At 30.9% G+C, this 22,439-nt stretch overlaps 1 protein-coding gene across 1 annotated transcript; it reads left to right on the forward strand.

The window, feature by feature from the left end:
• Nucleotides 1–9,544: 9,544 nt before the first annotated feature.
• On the forward strand, nucleotides 9,545–20,333 carry LOC111705587 (uncharacterized). Its single transcript, XM_023478179.1, has 7 exons — nucleotides 9,545–9,579; nucleotides 11,971–12,038; nucleotides 12,256–12,307; nucleotides 13,580–13,686; nucleotides 15,136–15,194; nucleotides 16,058–16,172; nucleotides 19,426–20,333. Exons 4-7 carry the CDS (start codon nucleotides 13,603–13,605, stop codon nucleotides 19,588–19,590), a joined length of 423 nt encoding a protein of 140 aa, XP_023333947.1. The 5' UTR covers nucleotides 9,545–9,579; nucleotides 11,971–12,038; nucleotides 12,256–12,307; nucleotides 13,580–13,602; the 3' UTR covers nucleotides 19,591–20,333.
• Nucleotides 20,334–22,439: the final 2,106 nt, after the last annotated feature.

Below are 22,439 nucleotides of genomic sequence, written 5' to 3' on the forward strand. Positions count from 1 at the left end.
TTACATAATTTGGTTTTCTTTTAACAATAATTTTAGATTTTCTATAAAATGATATTCCAGGGCACAACAGGTTAAATAGCATAAATATGTGAAGTACACCTGAAGTATGGAAACAGTACAACAAAATGGCCGTTTTACACTTTTTTCTAGTAAATTCCTCTCTATATATTCTATTCTCTATGGTTAATAGCTATGTGTACGTATTGACATCGATAGCTAACAAGATCGGAACCAGTAGTAGTGGCGTTGATGTTTCACGGGATTGTAGCCGTTTGGATCGTGTCCTGATTGACTTTTGATACCGGACGGGTTGTACCTGGATAGATACGTTTTGAAGACTTGTTTTGGAGTAGGCGTTTACCACAATTCAGTCCATTTAATTTTTCTTGTCAATTACGGATATTTCTCATATTGAAAATAAATATAAAATGTACGGTAACTGAAAGATTTGATAAAACCAAAGCCAAAGGTCAAAGGACAAAAAAGACCTAGACCGAGTGAAAGTAAGGCCTATCATGCTGTATTCTATTTCTCGTGCAAGTCTGCTTATTCTGCTTATCTAATTCAAGTTTTCTCTTTCGAGGCGTGAATAATATAAACTGATATAATTCAACATTGTCACTTGAGTGCCCGTCAAAAAATGTGACAGTTGAATCCAATAAATCTATGGATATATAGATTCTCTGATATTTTCGTCAAATATTAAAGAATTTATGTTTTTAAAAGTTTTCAAAACATAACAGACCCCACTCTAGTTTCTGCAAAAAAATTAAGTCTTTATTTTTCTGATTTAAAGGGAGTGACCGGCTATGTAAGGTAGATGAACTGAGTATGCAGTGTTGTAGATCGTTGTTGGAAGCCTACTGCATTATTTTGCCTCGAACGATGACTTGTATCATTCCATTCGACTGCTTTTAAACATGGCGGGTTAAATTTGTCCTATACTCGCTTCAGGGGTGAAAATAAAAGCTGTCCACAAGCCAAATTTGCGCGCCGGTCAAAGGTCAAGAGAAGTGGTTCAACTAAGTTTATCAAATTTAACTACTTCACATACACTCTTCATTAAACTTGGTCATTTTCAACAACATGTTATTCAATTTGAGATGAATGACTTTTAATGTTTTCAAGTTTTTTTGATAAAAAAATACACAATTTGAAGGGGCCAATTTATGGAGATTAAAGGGGGGGCAACACGATCTGTTGTGCCCCGCATACAAACTATCATTAACAATATTTTGTTATAGCTCATATAAATACTCTTACTCTTGAAAATCATGCAGTCAAAATATTTAAATCTTATCACCCATAACTCTAGTCTTACAGGTTGCATTAAATATGTATCGTTAAAAAGTAAGAAAGAGTAAGGTGTGCAGCAAGATTTGGTTTTGCAAGTTTTCGCTTAAAGGGACTGTATGCTTAATTTCAATGCAAAGAAGGCAATGCCTGGTACACTTAAGACCTTAGTCTGATCAAAATTGTAGAAGATACCGTCGTTTTTCTTACTCGAAAAGTTTTTATTTCTGAATATTTCTCCGTTGCTTCTTAAAACAAGAAATGCGCAAGTAGAGAACCCGAAAATGAAAATAAACAGTTTAAAGAAACAAAAACATCGATATCTTATTCATACTTTATCAGACAAAGGGTACTGTTGTAAACCGGACACTGCCATTTTTACGTACTTTCTTGTGACCCTTCAGGTCACATGAAAGTACGCTTACAGTCCCTTATGTTTTTATTTTTGCTCAATCTATCTAATAAAACAAGACATTCATAAACATGTCGCGTATAGCCGGCCAAACAATTGGATCGATTGGGCTGAATTTTTTTGTGGACACTCATGGGTGGCCTTGGGGTTTAAAAGGCTGAAAAAAATTCGATTTTTTTTTCAATTACTTTTTTCTTTAAAATTTTTTTTTTCCACAGGCAACGCCGGGCCTTTCAGCTAGTATATGATAATTTTGTTTAAAGATACTATATAAGTGTAGTTTTATGTGACCCTCCAATGCAGATAAAACAACGAAACCATTGAAAGCATGAATTATCTGTTTTCAAAAGTGATTATTTCAATAAAAGAATTATTAGAATTAAACACATTTAAATCTAGAAAGACGAGAATATTTGCCATTTTTGTAGAGAGGTTCATTTGAAATCACAATTTAGTTTTAATTTAGTTTAATGATAAATAGTTAATTATAATAAAATTACGAAAAGACTAAATTTTTCAAAGAAATTTCAAGATAAAAAAAATTCAAAACTATTTCTAAAGAAGCTCAGTTTGCCATATGCTCAAACTTTTTAATCTTTGAACCCTGATGGTAAAAATATCGATATTTTAAACTTATAAACTATTCGATATACCATAATTTATGGTTTAAAATAACAAAGGTTCACGACATTGGGTTGAAAAGATCTAGAGATTTGAAAATCAGAATGACATGAACTTAGCTCCGTTATTAGAATATATAAACTTTGCTTGTCTGTCTGTTTGTTGGTTTGTTTGTATCCAATAAACATCAAAACAGCTGAACTGATCGGGGCCAAATTTTTGTGAGCCTGACATGACCCCAGAAAGTTTTATGATTGGTCAAAATTTCAATAATTAGTATCGCCCTGAAAGTCTAGTTATGAGCTGAACTATGGCACAATTATGAGCAGACATTTTCTTTTCTTTCATTTTCTTTTTTGAAATTTAACTTTACCATAGGGACAAAAATATCAATTAAAGGGAGTGACTGGCTATGTAAGGTAGTTAAACTGAGTATGCAGTGTTGTGGAAAACTTCTTTCGGATTCATTTGAGACATATTAAACTTTTTAAAGATCCGAAAAAAGTTTTCCACAACACTTAACATTTAATTTAACCATTTGAATTTACTTTTGTATCAAATTTAGAAAAAAAATTAAGGAATGCCTATTTTCCGTATAAAAATAAAAACTTTAAAAGATAAATGTCATATTAATGATCACCAACTTAGTTATACTCGTTTTCTTTATTGTCTTTAAAAAGAAAAGAACGGAAAGTACATGGAGCAAGTTTTCTCCTCAAAAGTATTCAAATTATGACCAGCCTATCCCTATAAATGCCACCCCCCCCCCTCCCCCTAATCCAGTTCTAAGCTAATAAAGGTTGATTACTAGATTATTAATACTCACACATGCAATATGCAAGAAATAGTCGCCAGCCTGTTTTGGGTGACCCCAGCTAAATATTGATATAGAAAATCTACTTGGATAGATAGATAAACATAGAAGGACATATACTTTAATAGATAGATAGATGGACTGGGATACGAACACAGGAGTAACCAGCTATAGTCAGTTCTTCAGTGGTTTCCCATCAATGAATACCTTTTTAATTACCTCCTATCAAAATTCCATTAACCATTAATAGGTTTTTAATATTTGTTAGATAAATTGGGATTATAAAGATATTTAGGATCAAAGGTCAACAGTGCTTGAGTTTGTAGAATCATGAAAATTGCAGATATAACTGCTCGAAACATGATTGCTAGAAAATCAATTTTGAATATTTTTGTATTTTTGTAAAAGGAGCTATAACACCATAACTTGTATGTAGTGTGGATAGAGGTGATGGTACATAACAAGAAACAATGTAGATGGCCTGTAGTTATTTGGTATTAGATTTCGTATCATCTTTTTCAATTCGAGTAGTTATGTCTGCGTCATTGAGAGGGGTACTTTGTTAGAAACATCAAGGTGCATGTCCAGTAAGGGTAATTAATATTGGAACTAAGCCAACCACCAGAGGTTGCTATAACGCGTTTTAACTAAAAAAAATAATATTGCAATAAAAAAATTTTAAGAATCGTCCATACGGTTGCGAATTGACGATTTAATATCGGAGAAATCACCGTAAGACTTGGAATAAAACTATTTTTTAAGGTTTCATGCTATGCATTATTTTTTTTGGAAATTTTATGCTGAATTCAAATTTGAAAAGTGCTTTTAAAAATATTAAAAATTAAAAAAGTTATTGCCAAATAATTGTCCAAAAATTCGTTATTTAACTTTTTAAATTTTTTGAACTCATTCAATTTTCTTTTTTTTTAGCGCTTTTCATATTTTAATCCAGTATAATTTTTTTTTGTGGCCTTACGGTGATATTCAATCTTCAATTCACAGAAGTAAGGACGACTTTTAACTTTTTTTTGGATAGCAATATTTTTATCAAGTTAAAACGCAGAAACTTTAGGTGGGCGGTCAGCTGGCAGTCTACACTCTACATTGCAATAATAGGAAACTATGATACTGATGCATTTGCCCAACTTTGCAAAAACCCTAGCAATCAATAAAAGCCAGCATACCACCTATATATATATATCCTTTAATCCTAGCCGCGGCATTGTTTTAATAATGATATTATGTCAATCAAAGAGATACTTACATTCCTTCCAGGGGACATTAGTTCCAAAACTAACACTTGGCCCATTTCTAACACTGAGTGTTAGAAGTGGTCACAAATTGTAAGACTGGGTTTTTGGGATTCCGGCCCATATCCACAGTAAAAGTTGATAGTAAAAACTATAGCCAACATTTTAATAAACATGCCGAGGACAACAATTCTGAATTATAATTTCTTTTTAAATTAAATCTCAACCGTTTTCAAGACAATGTTCGAACATATCCTGAATTTGAAACATTGTCGCGTTTTCGAGACAAAACCCACTTTCCCGTTTTAGAGTATATTCCACAATTCAAAACAAAACCCACTTTCATAACTTAAAAAATAAATCACTGAAAACAAAAATTATTTTATGTAGACTATTTCTGAATTATTTCTAGGGTCTAAGTTTCCACATTTTATCTGTTGAATTAGAGAATATCGATGATTTATTTTCAAGCATTTTATACAATCAATTCCCCGCATTTCTGGTTAAATCTATATTGTAAGAACAAATGATATTAATTTTTTGATTTCTCAATGTTTTCATGATTTTTAAATTATATAAAAGAACAGTTTGTTTTTATTTTCTATTTTGTTTATATTTTACCTTATCAAATAATCTTGTTTGTTACGAAAGTGCGTAAATACTTGAAAATTGACATTGATATGAATTCCGGTAATTGTCTCAAAACCGAAAACGCGACATGAGTTGAAATCCGGTAATTGTTTCAAAGTAGGGACATGTTCGAAAATGAAATCAAGAATCATCAAAAACTAATTCTCACACCTTATTATTAATTTAAAATTGACATTTATTGTTTCAACATATAGTTTTAGCCATTTTTTATTAATATAAAAATAATTTTGTTCTACTCGTCTCGGATTTAAAGATATATACTCTTGAAAAAGATAACCCTGCATATTTGGCCCACTTCTAACACTCAGTGTTCGAAATGGGACAAGTGTTAGTTTTGGAACTAATATCCCCTGTATTAAAAAGTTTGACCATTAAATATAAATATAAATAGCTATTTGCTGAAATAGTTTTAGAAACATTTGAATTAAATTTGTTTTGTAATAAAACTTATAAAACAACTTTTTAAATATTTATTTATATAAGTGCACAAACTACTTTCTTTCATGAAAGATGCATAGATACAGCTAGTGAGACAATGCACTTGTTCCAACTCTTTAATTTATTAATAGTACAAAGTTTCTTTGACATATCTAACTAACTATACGTAAAAACATGCGTAAGGAATTGAGTTTTTGTCACAAATTCTGATTTTCTAATCCCCACATCTTTGAAAAACTGATAGTGTTAACCATTTCATATTTCAAGCTATCATTATGTGATTTAAAAGAATTCATAGCTTGAAATATCTAAGGCCTCTGACATTGAATTGCAAAGATATAGGGATAAGAAAATCAGAATTTGCGACAAAAACTCAATTCCTTTATGTACTAAAATATAATATTTGGTCTTGTCTCAATTAACATAGCAACGCTAGTGTTCTAAACTGCCTCTAGTGTCCTATTCTGTCCCATGACACTTCCATGTCCCATTATATCCTCTTCTATCCTATATATTACCATTTTCGTATCTATTATCCTTTTATCTTCCATCCTATTATCCTCAATTTTCTCCTATGATACTACCATGTTTTATATCTATTATCCTCTTATCCCCTATTCTGTCCTATTATCTCATATTATCCCGTATTTTGTCTCCTGTTATCTCCTATTTTGTCCTATTATCTCACAGTATCCTTTCTCTGTCCTATTATATCCTATTATATCCCCTGTTCTGTCCTGTTATCTCCCATTATCTCCTATCCTGTCCTTTTATCTCCCATTATTTCCTATTCTGTCAAATTATCTCCCATTATCTCCTATTCTGTCAAATTATCTCCCATTATCTCCTATTCTGTCAAATTATCTCCCATTATCTCCTATTCTGTCAAATTATCTACTATTATCTCCTATTCTGTCAAATTATCTCCCTTTATCTCCTATTATCCCCTATTATCTCCTATGATCCCCTATTTTCCCGTGTTATGTCTCCTATTATCTCCTATTCTGTCCTATTATCGCCAATAATCTCCTATTATCCCCTTTTCTCTCTTATTATCTCCTATTTTCTCCTATTCTGTCCTATTATCTCCTATTATCCCTTATTCTGTCCTTTTATCTCCCATTATCCCTTATTCTGTCCTATTATCTCCTATCATCCCCTATCATTTCTCCCATTATCTTTTATTCTTTTCTATTATCTCCTAATATCTTTTATTATTTCCTATTATCCGCTATTCTGTACTATTATCTTCTACTATCCCCTATTCTGTCTGTCCTTTTATCCCCCATTATCCCAGATTCTATCCTCTTATCTCCCATTTTTCCTTATTCTGTCTTATTATCTCCCATTATCCCCTGTTCTGTAGTATTATCTCCTATTATCCCCTTTCTGTCATATTATCTCCTATTATCCCCTATTATCTCCTATGATCCCCTTCTATCCCGTGTTATGTATCCTATTATCACCTATTTTGTCCTATTATCCCCTATTTTGTCCTATTATCGCCAATTATCTCCTATTATCCCCTTTTCTCTCTTAATATCTTATATTATCTCCTATTCTGTCCTATTATCTCCTATTATCCCTTATTCTGTCCTCTTATCTCCCATTATCCCCTATTCTGTCCTATTATCTCCTATTATCCCCTATTCTGTCCTATTATCTCCTATTATCCCATGTCCTATATAGTTCCGTTAGCACGTGCTTAAACCCGCAACTGACAGAACTACTGGTTGAGTCTAATTAAACTTCTTGCTTGAATATTCAGTAAAATCATCTTCTAAACAGATCATCCAGGACAATTCATTTGGAAACTCTTACCCTCTTCTATACAGATCATCCAGGAAAATTCATTTGGAAACTCTTACCTTCTTCTAAACAGATCACCAGGACAATTCATTGGAAAACTTTAACCCCTTTTTTAAACCAGATAATCCAGGAAAATTCATTTGGAAACTCTTACCCTCTTCTATACAGATCATCCAGGACAATTCATTTGGAAACTCTTACCATCTTCTAAACAGATCACCAGGACAATTCATTGGAAACTTTTACCCTCTTCTTAACAGATAATCCAGGAAAATTCATTTGGAAACTCTTACCCTCTTCTATACAGATCATCCAGGACAATTCATTTGGAAACTCTTACCATCTTCTAAACAGATCACCAGGACAATTCATTGGAAACTTTTACCCTCTTCTATACAGATCATCCAGGACAATTCATTTGGAAACTTTTACCCTCTTTTAAACAGATCATCCAGGAAAATTCATTTGGAAACTCTTACCCTCTTCTATACAGATCATCCAGGACAATTCAAAACTCTTACTTCTTATATGTAGACAATCCAGGACAATTCATTTGGAAACTTATACTTCTTCCATACAGATCATCCAGCGAGGACAATTCTTCTAACCAGATCATACTGAACAATTCATTTAAAAACTCTTTTCCTCTTCTAAACAGATCATCCAGAACTATTCATTTGGAACGCTTACTTCTTCTATAAAGATCATCCAGGATCCAGGACAATTCATTTGGAAACCTTTTCCCTCTTCTTAGCACATCATCCAGGACAATTCATTTGGAAACTCTTTCCCTCTTCTTAGCACATCATCCAGGACAATTCATTTGGAAACTCTTACCCTCTTCTAAACAGATCTACGTAACCTTAAAAGAAGATGTTTTTATCTTTGAAAGAATAAGCTTTATGATGATTACTTCCTTGTCTCTGCTAAACATAATTATGCCAACCCTTTCACAATAAATATGCAAATAAAAACCAGGAATTTTCAGAGAGAAAAAAAGCAATTCTTTATCATTTTTCTAACACAAAGGTACAGGGTATAATGCATATACGAATATTTAATAAAATGAAGGTTCACTTGAAATTAACGACGGTTTCCAAACCCATTTCCATGTTCCAGAAGAATGAAGCTAACAATACTCAGCTTACTCCTTGCTGTCGAGGTGTCAACTGCTTCAAACCTCTCAGATCTAATGTCAGCAACTTCTTTGGCGGCAAATCTGCTGACATCAAGCCAATTGGCGGCAAATGAGATGTTAGGATCCGGGATTGACAAGGAAAGAACAGATTGCATGCGCTTGAATAATCAAAGAATTATTGAATGAAGTGAGGGGTTGAAGAAAAATTGATATCTGTCATGTCGGAGTTCCAATTAATTTAAGTGCTTTCATTTTAGGATTTCAAACAGGATTCTAGATTTCAAACCAGTCTCATTCATTGCATTTTTATCCATGACTATTATTAGTATTATTATTCTTATTATTATTTTTATTATTATTATTATTATTATAAAAGGAAAACATTTAGGAATAAATAACAGGAAACCGATTAAGAATATAAAAACGCAACGTTTTAAGATACATAAGAAAAACCTCTAAAGAAAAAGTTCAAGAACATACATTACAGGCAAATTTTAGAATATACGTACTAAATCATTTTTTCAAACTTTTACTTTCACATTAGGAACATGCAAACATACGGAAATGTATTCTGAAAACAAGTTAGATATGGGCCCCTAAAAAGAGGACCATGTCCCACCCCCTTTTCAAATACGGTTGAAAGCCCTACTTTATTGAATTGCTCCACGTCTCAAGCACTATTAACAGGCCATACATAATAAATATGTATGATACATGATTGAGATAAAGGAATTCATNAACTGTAATTATTCTATAGGTTTAAACTGTAATTATTCCATAGGTTTTAAACTGTAATTATTCTATAGGTTTAAACTGTAATATTTCTATAGGTTTAAACTGTAATTATTTCATAGGTTTTAAACTGTAATTATTCTATAGGTTTAAAAAAAATTATTCGGTTTTTGATTTTCCTGTTTAAAACTATAAGTGTAGAAATCTTAAAATCTATAAAAATCGTTAAATCTTAAAAACTTAAAATCTTAAATCTTAAAAGCTCAAAACTGGAATTTTTAAAATCTTGAAATGTTAAAATCTAGAAATTAAAAATTTGAAAATCTAGAAATAGTTTTGGCTATTTATGAAAAAGACTAAAATAATAAAATTTTCTATGAGCAGGGTAGATTATTTACGAGAAAGAACGAAGTGGATTTAGGTAAAAAAAAACATCTCGGAGAAGCTAAGTTTTTTTGGTCCCAATTTTGATTTTCTATTCCTATAAGCACGGCGATAGTAGTAGACGTTTGTTTTTTCAAATTATGAATTCTTTCAGATCAATGTTTACACTATCCGCCATCCGGTTGTACAGATATAGAGATTGTAAAATTTGAGTTTGTGCAAAATCCAAATTTCTTTGAAAAATCACATGATAATAATTTTTTGTTTTTTAAAATGCTTGATAAATTTTGACATTTAAAAAAATGCACGAATACGTTATTTAAGATTACAGGGGAAATTAGTTCCAACTATCTAACACATTTGAATTTCCGAGCCGGGCCAACTCTTCCGATCCCAGTTTGTACTGTACCTAGCTCTTGAACAGTACTAGCCGGTGCAACAAGGTTGACGCGGTCAGATTTTTTGCTTCATATACGTTGAATTTACTTTTACTTACGAGGCGGAGGTGCGTACAAGTGTATATATATTTTACATTCAACCGAGAAGAACAAAACTACACCATACATTTAAAAAAATGGTTAAAACTATATATTAAAACTAAAAATTTCAACTTTAAACTAATAATAAGGTGTGAGAATTAGTTTTTGATCCTACTTGATCTCATTTTCGAACATATCCATATTTTGAAACAAGAACTGCATTGCTAATTCTAAATTTATCGTTAACAATAACATTTATCAAATTGGGAAATTTTTTCCCTCGAAATCTCAGGGGGGGGGGGGCAAATGTCCCCCCCCCCCCCCCCCCTGTATCCGCCCCTGTTTTGAAACAAGAACTGCATTTCAGCCCATGTCGCGTTTTTGTAACAAATCCTGTTTATAAGTTTAATACTCGAATTCATATCAATTTTAAAGAATTTTTGCACTTACAAAATATTTTGATAAGAAAAAAAATTTTGATAAGCATTTAATTTAGTCTTTTTGAGAATTTTTGCTTTCAGTGATTTATTTTGTAAGTTGTGAAAATGAGTTTTGTTTTGAATTGCGGATTATACTTAAATTCGGGAAAGCTTGTTTTGTCTCGAAAATGCGACAATGATTTAAGTTTAGGATATGTTCCATAATGGAAAACCGGACATTGTCTTGAAAACGATTTTGTTTTAATATAAAATTTTTATAATTTTGATTTCAGGAAATATGTTGGTTATAGTTTTTACAATCGACTTTCTTACTTTCGATATGGGCCGGGATCCTAAAAACCCAGCCTCCCAATATGTGCCCATTTCTAACGCTCAGGGTTAGAAATGGGCCAAGTGTTAGTTTTGGAACTAATATCCCCTGTATTTGTTGTATTTAAATCAAAGAGAATATAATATATTAGAGGGGAATTTACTCGAAAAAGGTGTAAAACGGCCATTTTGTTGTACTATTTCCATACTGCAGGTGTACTTCCCATATCTGTGCTCTTTAACCTTTGGGCCTTGGAATATATATTCCTAGAAAAAAGAGTTCTTAAAAATTATTTCATTTTTCTAAATCTTTTTTCTTTGACAACCTTTCATGCACACGTCGATAGAAATCAATCTAATATGTTTTTTTTTCATTAAAAACATATTCCTATAATTGTAGGTATTTTATACTTTACAATCGTCGATTTTTACATTTTAATGTTTAATAAAATAATGATTTTAATTCGCCTATAGCAAATACACATGTTTAAAGTTATTTAACAACTTTATAAAACAAAGAAATTGGAATAGATATGTCCAGGGATCATACTGTATTAGTGTGATGCACAGGTACTGCGCATAATCAGTCCCTTTCAGGCTGAAAGGGACTGACAAAATTCATACCGAGGGATTTTTTTAAATTCCACTCTAATATATTCTATTCTCTTTGGTTTCAATTTCCAAAAAATTGTGGGGTTTTTCTGGGAATCAATCCTTTTAAAAACTATTGCAGAAGTTATTAAAAAAGATTTTGTAAGTAGTTTTAAGTGGCCATTAATTGCAGGGTGACATGTTAGATTCACATACACGGTACCATCTCAACCTCTATATGAGCAAATACAATAGATGGCAACACTCTCAGTACAGCTGTATTCTTAGGTCACAAGTGTCAACAGTTGTATGTGTCCAACAAAATTGTTAGTAATAGTGACAATTAAGTGCTTATCTTATAAGTGCAATTTTGTGTTCTTTATTTTCTGTTTTTACACTTTTTTATTTGATCTTGGAAAACATGTCAACTAATGTTAGAAAATTTCGTTTTCCTCGTTATATTTGACACTTGTGACGTCGTGTATAATTGGTCCATTAGATTTTTGTTCTTTTCCGGCACAATTTTGGATTTTGGTCTGAAAAGAAAATTCCATGAATTTCAAGAAAATTTATCATGAATATCAAACCTAATTCTTGTGACTTTTTCAGCGAGTGTTTACGACTTCTTGACAAACGACTCAACGGTCATCGGATTTTTGTTCGTTGTTATATTTGAGGTAGGTTCGTTGAACTTGAATTCAAAAGCTTTGACTTATTTCCAAATTATTATTTTTGTTTTATTGAAAAAAAGCACTTAAATTTAGCAACCAAAAAGATCACATATTTCAATTCTCAAAAAACCTTTTCATGGTTTGGGAATAAATATTGATTTCCTCATTGATAAATTGTAAATAAACATAATTTTATTCTTTTTATATTTTTGTTTTGTTTTAGTTAATAACAAAATCAGTAGGATGGTTTATCATCAGCGAAGTTTGGAATCTAGGTAAAAATTTAAATAATGTAAAAAAATGGAAATCAAATTAATATTGCTGGGCTATTAGGGCGCTTCGCACCCATCTTCTGTTTCAATTGTGAACATGTTCTCTTTGTATACATTGTAAAACAAAACAAAACAAAAATTTCGCGGATCTTGTAAAAAAATTTCGTGGATTTTCAAAATTTTAAAAAATCGAATTTTGTTACAGGAAATTATTTAAAATTCAATCATCCATAAACCTTCCCTGGGGTCACACGAGGTCCCACACAAAATTTGGGCCCAATTGGTTCAGCCGTTTTGGCGTTCATTGGATACAAACAAGCAAACAGTTATATATTTCCTCCTATATTTATTGCATCCCTACTGCCTCCCAGTAACGAAGAGATAAATAGTTATTAATCATTTGATTTTTAAAATGCTAAGATTTCAGTATTTATGTATTAATAGGACATTCATTACAGATTTGAGTTTTGTCTTAAAGGGACCGTTCACTTACTTGGGAAATTTGAGGATAAACTACATAGCCTCTTATTATCTACTAGGCTTTTAGGGCGCTTCGCGCCCATCTTCTATTTAAATTGTGAACATGTTCTTTTTGTTTAGATTTTTATAACAAAGAAGAAAAAAATTTTGCGGATTTATAAAAAAAAAATCGCGGATTTTCAAGAATTATGAGAGTCGTCTTTGCTTAAACGTTTTAATTTGTTAAATCATGTTTGATCACGAAAAACGTGAATTTCTTTCTAATTTTAAAGTCAAAAGATTTTATATTTTATTATATAATGGCTGACACATTATGTCATTAAAATATGATAATTTTAGATTTACTTGAGCTGTTGATACTGAAAAAACGTTTAAATAGTGTAAATAGTGTCTATGTAAAGATATCATACCGCTGGAATTAAAACCGATAAATCGACTTTTTCTCTGGTCATAGATATCTTAGAAAAGTAAAAGTATAATACCAATGAATCGCTATAGGCTAACTATTTTACCATGAAATTACCCAAATAAGTGAACGTTCGGCCTTGAAGGGATAACCCATACAAAAGTGCGGGTCTTTGGTCTTCTTGTAAAAATTTGGATTTAATGGAACGTATGATGTGCAATATCCTTTCCTGAGAGACCTGAGAACATACATGGGTTTGACTTAAAAATTCTGCTTGATCGGTTCGATCAGCTGTTTTGACGTTTATTGGATTCAAACTGACCAAAAGACAAGCAAAGCATTTATATATATGTATATATATATTTTGCAATATAATATTGTTATTCAAGGGAAGGGGTCTCCTCTCTCTCTAATGGATCTGAACGCAAAAGAATTAATAGTTTTCCTCACAGACCCCACCGCAGCAGCAACTAATATTGCTATATCTACAGGATATGTAAGTTTTTTAAACCACATCGATCATTCGGTTTAACTTTTGGGAAATAGCAAGGGTGTAATGCAAGGAAAATTAATTGCGGTCGTGTATACTCTGCGTACATATTGAAACCAGTTCTCTCTGGGCGGAATTTGTAAACAAGAATAGATGCATCAGTGTTCGTTTAGTATCCGAGGAGGTTACAAGCATTAAATTTTGATAATTTTGATAATTCACATAATTTTCCTATGATCAGAATATTTCATTGATTTTTTTATGTGAAAGATGGATCCCATGTCAGGCTTTGACATCCGTCTTGTGTTTACATTACCGCCCAGAGAAAGTACACTGCAGTACAAAAGATGTGTACACTTCTGAAATAACTTTCCTTGCATTACATCCTTGGGAAATTGTTGCTGTACAATTTTCTGAGCTGGGAACTTTTGTGCTGGATACTCATAATCACGATCCCTTGATCGATATCCGCTGCGGCCATTTTTTATTTGAGGATGCAATGCTTAATCTCTTCATTTCAAGTATTCCTCCAGAGCCGCGCGATTTATAAAATAGGGAAAATAAGGCTCGGAACTAAGCTGTCGTTGGGCCTTATTTAGAGTTTGAGCTTTAGGATTCAAGCTGCATCTTATTTTCCACAGAGTTGAGTTTAAAAAACCGGTTTAATATTCTATTTGGTGGATTTTCAAGGTAGGAATTGACGCATTCCTTGTCGGNCAAGATCAAGTATCCAGAATACAAGATCAAGATCAAGTATCCAGAATACAAGATCAAGATCAAGTATCCAGAATACAAGATCAAGATCAAGTATCCAGAATACAAGATCAAGATCAAGTATCCAGAATACAAGATCAAGATCAAGTATCCAGAATACAAGATCAAGATCAAGTATCCAGAATACAAGATCAAGATCAAGTATCCAGAATACAAGATCAAGATCAAGTATCCAGAATACAAGATCAAGATCAAGTATCCAGAATACAAGATCAAGATCAAGTATCCAGAATACAAGATCAAGATCAAGTATCCAGAATACAAGATCAAGATCAAGTATCCAGAATACAAGATCAAGATCAAGTATCCAGAATACAAGATCAAGATCAAGTATCCAGAATACAAGATCAAGATCAAGTATCCAGAATACAAGATCAAGATCAAGTATCCAGAATACAAGATCAAGATCAAGTATCCAGAATACAAGATCAAGATCAAGTATCCAGAATACAAGATCAAGATCAAGTATCCAGAATACAAGATCAAGATCAAGTATCCAGAATACAAGATCAAGATCAAGTATCCAGAATACAAGATCAAGATCAAGTATCCAGAATACAAGATCAAGATCAAGTATCCAGAATACAAGATCAAGATCAAGTATCCAGAATACAAGGTTTCCAGCTCTAGTAAAAAAGTATAAATATAATTAAAAACAATATATGTAATATTTTGTTTCAGTATATTTTGAATGTGGTAACATTTCTGGTTATGGCTTCATTCGGCACTTTTGGAGAAGAGTGAGTTATTTTATTAAAACTGAGGCCGAATTTAAAGAATTTGAGCCGCGGCTTAAATTTAAGTCGCGGCTCAAATATGGTTGGTTCTAATTAAAATCGTATTAATTTTTTCAAGATTTAATTAAAACCGGTTTTTGGCGGATTTTTGACATGGTTCAAATTCATTAAATTCGGACACTGATGAATTAAATTTTAAATAAATAATGAAAAATTAAAATATATATTTGTGCACAGTTTAAACAATCCCTGCACAATATACATAGGGTTAACCACAAAAGATTAGACTTTAATTATGGCCTGAAGTTCTTGAAATATAAATTGTAAAGTCTACAGATTAAACTGGTAAACAAATGTTTTTAGTTGCAGAGAAAAAAAAGAAAAAAAACATCCTTTGTTTGCAAGCAATTACAATAAATTTATTAACATCAAAAGCTATTTTATTCTTCTGTACAGTAAAACATTTGATCATTTTGTACAAACAAATGAAAGAACTATGTATTTTATTTACTTATGCAATTTTTACAAACTTCAACCGATTTCTTTACAGAAAGAACTTAAATTCTGTGCAATTAAATCAGGATTTCCAATGCAAGTGGACTATAATTGCATGCAATTGCAAGCCTTGGAATTCCCCGCAATTCCGCGCTACGGAATTCCGAAAAGAAACACTAAATAAACAATTTTTAAAGCTTGAATTCTACCAACAGTTTTTTCTGAAACTTAAAAAAAGCATTTAACTTTTCTTAAAATCAATACACTGCAAGGCAATTCACGATAGAAAGATTTTTTATTTGCTATGATTTGCTTTGACGAAATAAAAATCTATTGATTAACTGATTGATAAAAACGGGTTTATATTAAAGTGAGGAAACGATTCTGAAGAAGACGGATGTAGATCCTGTAAACACTTACGACGCCCTTGATGGAAAACTGTCTTTCCAAGGAATGGCGATTACTACTCTTGTAAATGTAGTTTTGGTAAGTATATCAATGGCAATCACTACTCTTGTCAATGTAATTTTGGTAAGTTTATCAATGGCAATCACAACTCTTGTAAATGTGGTTTTGATAAGTATATCAATGGCAATCACTACTCTTGTAAATGTAGTTTTGGTAAGTATATCAATGGCAATCACTACTCTTGTCAATGTAGTTTTGGTAAGTTTATCAATGGCAATCACTACTCTTGTGAATGTAGTTTTGGTAAGTTTATTAATGGCAACCACAACTCTTGTAAGTGTGGTTTTTGTAAGTTTATCAATGGCAATCACTACTCTTGTAAATTTAGTTTTGGTAAGTTTATTAATGTCGATCACTACTCTTGTAAATGCAGTATTGGTAAGTTTATCAATGTCAATCACTACTCTTGTAAATGCAGTATTGGTAAGTTTATCAATGTCGGTCACTACTATCGTTAATGTATTTGTGTTTATAAACGGTTCTTTAAAGTAAGATCAATATTCCAGCCGGTTCAGATGGAAAGATAGTCGCATGGATTGCTATTTTTACGGGAAAGGGGGTGGGGTCAGTTGATCAGAAATTACCAAAAATTTTACTTCTAGGCATTTGGATTTGTTTTGTTTTGGATTTTTATGAGTTACTTCCCCTCAGCCGCTAAACGGAAGCAGGATCTAGTTGCACGATCAAGTCCAAATTTTGAATCAGAAAACGAATTGAAAAATAGTGAACAGACTCTTTATAACTCTATAGAATACTATGATAGCTTATAGTCAGTAGTCACGGTTTTATTTTAAAGATATTTGATTATTCTTGATTTAAAAATATCAAATTATAACTTTATCAATAAATGTCTATTTCTGTAAATTGAAGGCATTTTGAATAAAAATTTTATGATTCTCACTGTAACATAAACACGTTTACTTGATGTCATGAACTTTCGGTAATTTAAAAATAGTTTAAAGAACTTAAGTTGTTAATCGTAGAATTTTTATAATGTTAAAAACGGGTTGTTTGTATTTAATGATTTTTGTTTGAGCAATTAATAGCATATTCATGGATATTATAATGTTTTAATATTGTTATAACAATGTAAAGAGTTTGAATGTTATCTTAAGTAAATATGAAGTGATTATTTTGTAATATAATGTTTTGGCATAGGAATGGACATCGTTCTAAAGGGAGTGACCGGCTGTGTAAGGTAGTTGAACTGAGTATGCACTATGCAGTGTTGTGGAAAACTTCTTTCGGATTCATTTGAGACGCATAAAACTTTTTAAAATTCGTTGTTCTAAACTCCTACTTTGGAGGTGGATACGTTTTTAGAGTTAGAGTTTTTAAACTATTAAATAACGACGACACAAAAAGTAAAAAAAATTCTACAGTAAACTAATTAGTTGTTTAGGAACAGGTTGAGAAAATAAAAATTAATCTTAAATCATCGAAAATAAGTAATCTTGTTCAATTATTAGTTTCTATTTTCTCATTATTCTGGTTTCTCATTATTCTCAAAGATGTTCTGCAGATTTTCTGGAATATCATTGAAAAGATGACATTTACAGAATTTGAAGAAATCTTCGAATAAATTCAATGAAAATAAGAAATTCAATTTAATGATGAAAACGAAATAATTGATTCTAGCATTGATTTATTGACAAATTTCTATTAAGAAATATGTTTCTAACCATCTCATTAGATTACTGTATAATTTTTACTTTATTTTTCGTCGTCAATGTTTAATAAATAAAAAGAAACTAATACTGAAAACGTATCCACCCCCAAAGTAGGAGTTTTGAACGTCGAATTTGCAAACAAACTCAGGATTTACAGATCTTTAAAAAGTTTTATATATGTCTCAAAAGCATCCGAAAGAAGTTTTCCACAACACTGCATTGTCAGTTCGACTACCTTACATAGCCGGTCACTCCCACCTCAGTTTCATTTGCCATAATATTTTGCCATAATTACACTTGACATAATACTTTTGCCATAAGTAACACTTGCCATAAGTTACACTTGCCATAAGTCACACTTGCCATGAGTTACACTTGCCATAATGATTACACACACTTGCCATAATTAAACTGGCTATAATTACTTTTGTCATAATTTTCTGATTTTTAAAAAGAATAAGAATATAAATTTATGTTTGTTAATTGCAACCAAATTTAATTTTAATTATGGCAAGAATAATTATAGCAAGTGTAATTATGGCAAGTGTAACTTATGGCAAGTGTGACTTATGGCAAGTGTTACTTATGGCAAATGTATTATGGCAAATGAAACTGACCCGTCACTCCCTTTAAAACGTTCGAAAAAATATGTTTTTAAAAACCATCGGAAAAATAGTTTTTCTCGTTTTAGTTTTGAGTTTTAAATACTAATCAAGTTTGACACCCAAAAATAAGTTCGTTTTCTTATTTGATTTAAAACGAAAAACTTTTGTTTAAACCCTAATTGTTTTAACAATTAAGTTTTTTCTTTTAATTTTAAAAGTTATTGTTAGTTTCTTTTTTTTAAACGATTGTTTCGTTTTTAACATTGAAAGTCAACGTCATTTTCAAAAAAGTGAAAAATACCCATACCTATTTTTGCATTATCAGCGCAATAATTATAAAGAGTTTTTTCTGTGATTAAAATGTTTTGGTTATATTTGTCAACGTTAATATTTGTAATTAGAAATTGTTATATTTTTTGTTAACTTGCTGCAGGGTAATAAACTTATCTAGTCTTAATTCACTTTTGTACAAACCACTGCAAACTAACCAGGGGCAGGAGGAGAAGGTAAAATATACTTGACCTTACTGTTACGACTTTATGAGTCCGTTGCTCCTCTAGTTCTAATAAACATTTTTTATTCGGTTACATATTATACATTCAAAACATTTTTGATAATCTCAATAGATCTTAAATAAGAGAAGTTATGATAAAAAACATATTAGATTTCAATCTTACGTGCAATTGTGCAACTTACTTTAGTGTTTGACGTGAAACGTGAAAAAGTTAAGGTGAGATCAATATTCCATCCTTTTCTTCTAAAATAAACCTCAGCCACAAAATAAACCTTAAAATTTATTTTATTCAAAACCGATGATTATATAAAAAACGGCACCCTGTATGTTTGCAAGATATAGATCGTTAAACTTAAACAGTTTTTAAGGAATAAATATTCATATAATAAAAAATAAGATGAATAGATACTCATGGTAGGTTTCTCTTTTTATGGGTGGGGGCAGCACAATTGATAAGAAATTACCAAAACTTTTACTTCTAGGCGTTTGGAGCTGTCTTGTTTTGGGTTTTTATGAGTTACTTCCCCTCAGCCGCTAAACGGAAGCAGGATCTAGTTGCACAATCAAGTCTAAATTTTGAATCAGACGAATTGAAAAATAGTGAACAGACCCTTTATAACTCTATAGAATACTATGATAGCTTATAGTCAGTAGTCACGGTTTTATTTTAAAGATATTTGATTATTCTTGATTTAAAAATATCAAATTATAACTTTATCCGAAGTTTTTGTGTGGAGGGTCGTTAATCTTGAACGTTTGATCTCGATATCCAATGGGGAGACTTAAAAAATTAAGGATCAATGCTTAATCCATCAATTAAAATTATACCTGCTGGATATGACCATCACAGGATATTAAAAAACGGTTATATTAATCCGCATAAAACGGAAACAATGCTTTTTTCAGTAATGCACAACAGAAAAAGTTCGGACGCAGTTTATAAATGTTTTTATTCACATTTTTGAAAAAATTGCCTAAAAAATAGTTTTTGGGGTTAGTATTTATTATGTATAAATGTCTATTTCTGTAAATTGAAGGCATTTTGAATAAAATTTTATGATTCTCACTGTAACATAAACACGTTTACTTGATGTCATGAACTTTTGGTAATTTAAAAATAGTTTAAAGAGCTTAAGCTGTTAATCATAGAATTTTTATAATGTTAAAACGGGTTGTTTGTATTTAATGATTTTTGTTTGAGCAATTAATAGCATATTCATAGATATTATAATGTTTTAATATTGTTATAACAATGTAAAGAGTTTGAATGTTATCTTCAGAAAATATTAAGTTATTATTTGGAATATAATTTTTTGGCATAGGGATGGACATCATTTTAAAACGTTCGAAAAATATCGTTTTTAAAACGTTTTTAAAAACAATTGGAAAAACAATAGTTTCTCGAAAAACAAAACGACTAGAAAAAAATTTTAAAGAAAAAAATGTTTTGAAAACGAAATTTTTTTGTTTTAACCTCAAAACAATTTTTTTTTAAATTTTAAAAGTTATTGTGTGGAAGACGATGCCTGGCCGCGTTAAACTAGTTCCACAAGATTCAACAGAATGAGATAGAACGGATACGGGGCATTAGCACTGATATGATCAAAAAAACTGAAGGAGCAGTGCACTGACTGTTAATTCAAGATTTAGTTTTTTATTTATATTTTGTCATTTATTAAGTATTTTAACAAAAATTTCACAGATAATACAGTTTAACACAGGGCTTCGGAGACATCGAAAGAATTTATAAATGTCGTTTTTTTAAACCTATTGATAATGGAATGATGCAGATATTTAGTTTTTAATTAATTAATATGGACCTCTTTAAAACTATTATCACATACTTTATTGCTATTTAAATTTTTTATTTTTTCTGAGATTTAGGTCTTATAAAACCAATTGAAAAATTTGAAAAATTCTGAGTTAAACTATGTAGAAAGGTTATTTTTTTGTCGGTAAAGATTTAGTGCATTCAATGCCAAAGCGTGAAGAAACACTGTATTCACAAAAATTCATGGAATTTATTTGGATGGTTTAATCAAACAAATATTTTTTCTAAAAAACTTGGTTTCTAGTTTTCCCTCAAGAACCTTCTTGAAACCTAGTCTTCACCACAACTCTGATTTTTTAATCCTCGTAACTTTGCACCTCAAGGTCGTAGATTTTTCAAACTATAAATTCTGCTGGATCGAATATATTCTGATGGATCGAATATATTCTGATGGATCGAATAAATTCTGCTGGATCGAATAAGTTTAAAATATCAAAGGTTTACCCCATCATCAGGTTTTTAATACATTGCGTTTGTAACAGAGACTTAATTCCTTTAATTTTAGAAATGAAAAAGAATATTTATTTATGCAATCGTCATGCGTCCCACTTCCCCAAGGTGGTAAGATATGAAAAATATATCACGTAAAATAACTATGTCGGAATATTATAAACCGGAATGTTTTCAGTCGTATTTTAGTCGCTCATTAAAGTTCCGCCAACAATAGCGAAAGAGAGATAAAAAAGTATAAAGTAGGAAATATCTTGTTTTGAGTTTAGAACGTGAACTCAGTTTTCTCCCAATCCTGGCACATCATGTACAGATTAGCACACACATTCTCTTCCTCTGACAAAAAAACACTTTTAATATAAATACTTTGTGTTGAAAAAAAAGGTTTAAAATCCTGATCTTCATTTTTACAAGTTAGATATAAAGCAGGATATGTTACAATTACAAAGTCGCAAATTCATTGCAATAATATAAAATAATATAATAAAATAATGAATTTGAGTTTGTTCCCATTTAGTCTTATTTAGAATCTGGACATCTTTTTTCTCTACGACATTTGTTATTAACTGAAAAATATTATGGTTCAAACAATTTTCAATATAATTTTCATTACAATTTTTACAGAGAATGTTTTTCACAACCGGAAATATTTTCATTTACTTTCTTAAAAAAATTCCAATCCGAAATCAACATTTTACATTTTCTATACACTCAAATATTTGATTAAAGCAAGATCTTGAAAATATAATATTAAAACATTTCTTTTGCAACATGGTTTTTGTTTATTTTGTTATTAAAAAAATATCTTTTTATTTACCTTGTAATTTGCTTTAAATTCAAGAAAACTGGACAAATTTATTTGTAATTTGAAAAAAATAATTTGAATCAGAGTTTTACCTTGGTAATATAAAGCTGATAGCCTTCCATCCCTTGCAGCTGAAATCAGCTGTTTTTTAGCAGACATATTGCAAGGCAGATGGCTGATAAGAACCAATGATCCAACCTTAAAACCCAAGAGATTGATATTGTAAAACAAGAGGAAATTCAAATAAATTTCAGAATCTTAAAAGTCGTCTTCAATCTTAGCACATTTCTTTTTTTTAATTGAAAATTGACTGCTTTTCCTACAGAGTCACTCAGAAAGGAAGTTACTTTGATGACGTCTTTGAACTTTAAATAAACCGAGAATAGTCATCATTAATCACAATTATGTCT

Source organism: Eurytemora carolleeae, unplaced genomic scaffold, assembly GCF_000591075.1.
Source record: "Eurytemora carolleeae unplaced genomic scaffold, Eaff_2.0 scaffold661, whole genome shotgun sequence".
Taxonomy (NCBI): Eukaryota; Metazoa; Arthropoda; class Copepoda; order Calanoida; family Temoridae; genus Eurytemora; species Eurytemora carolleeae.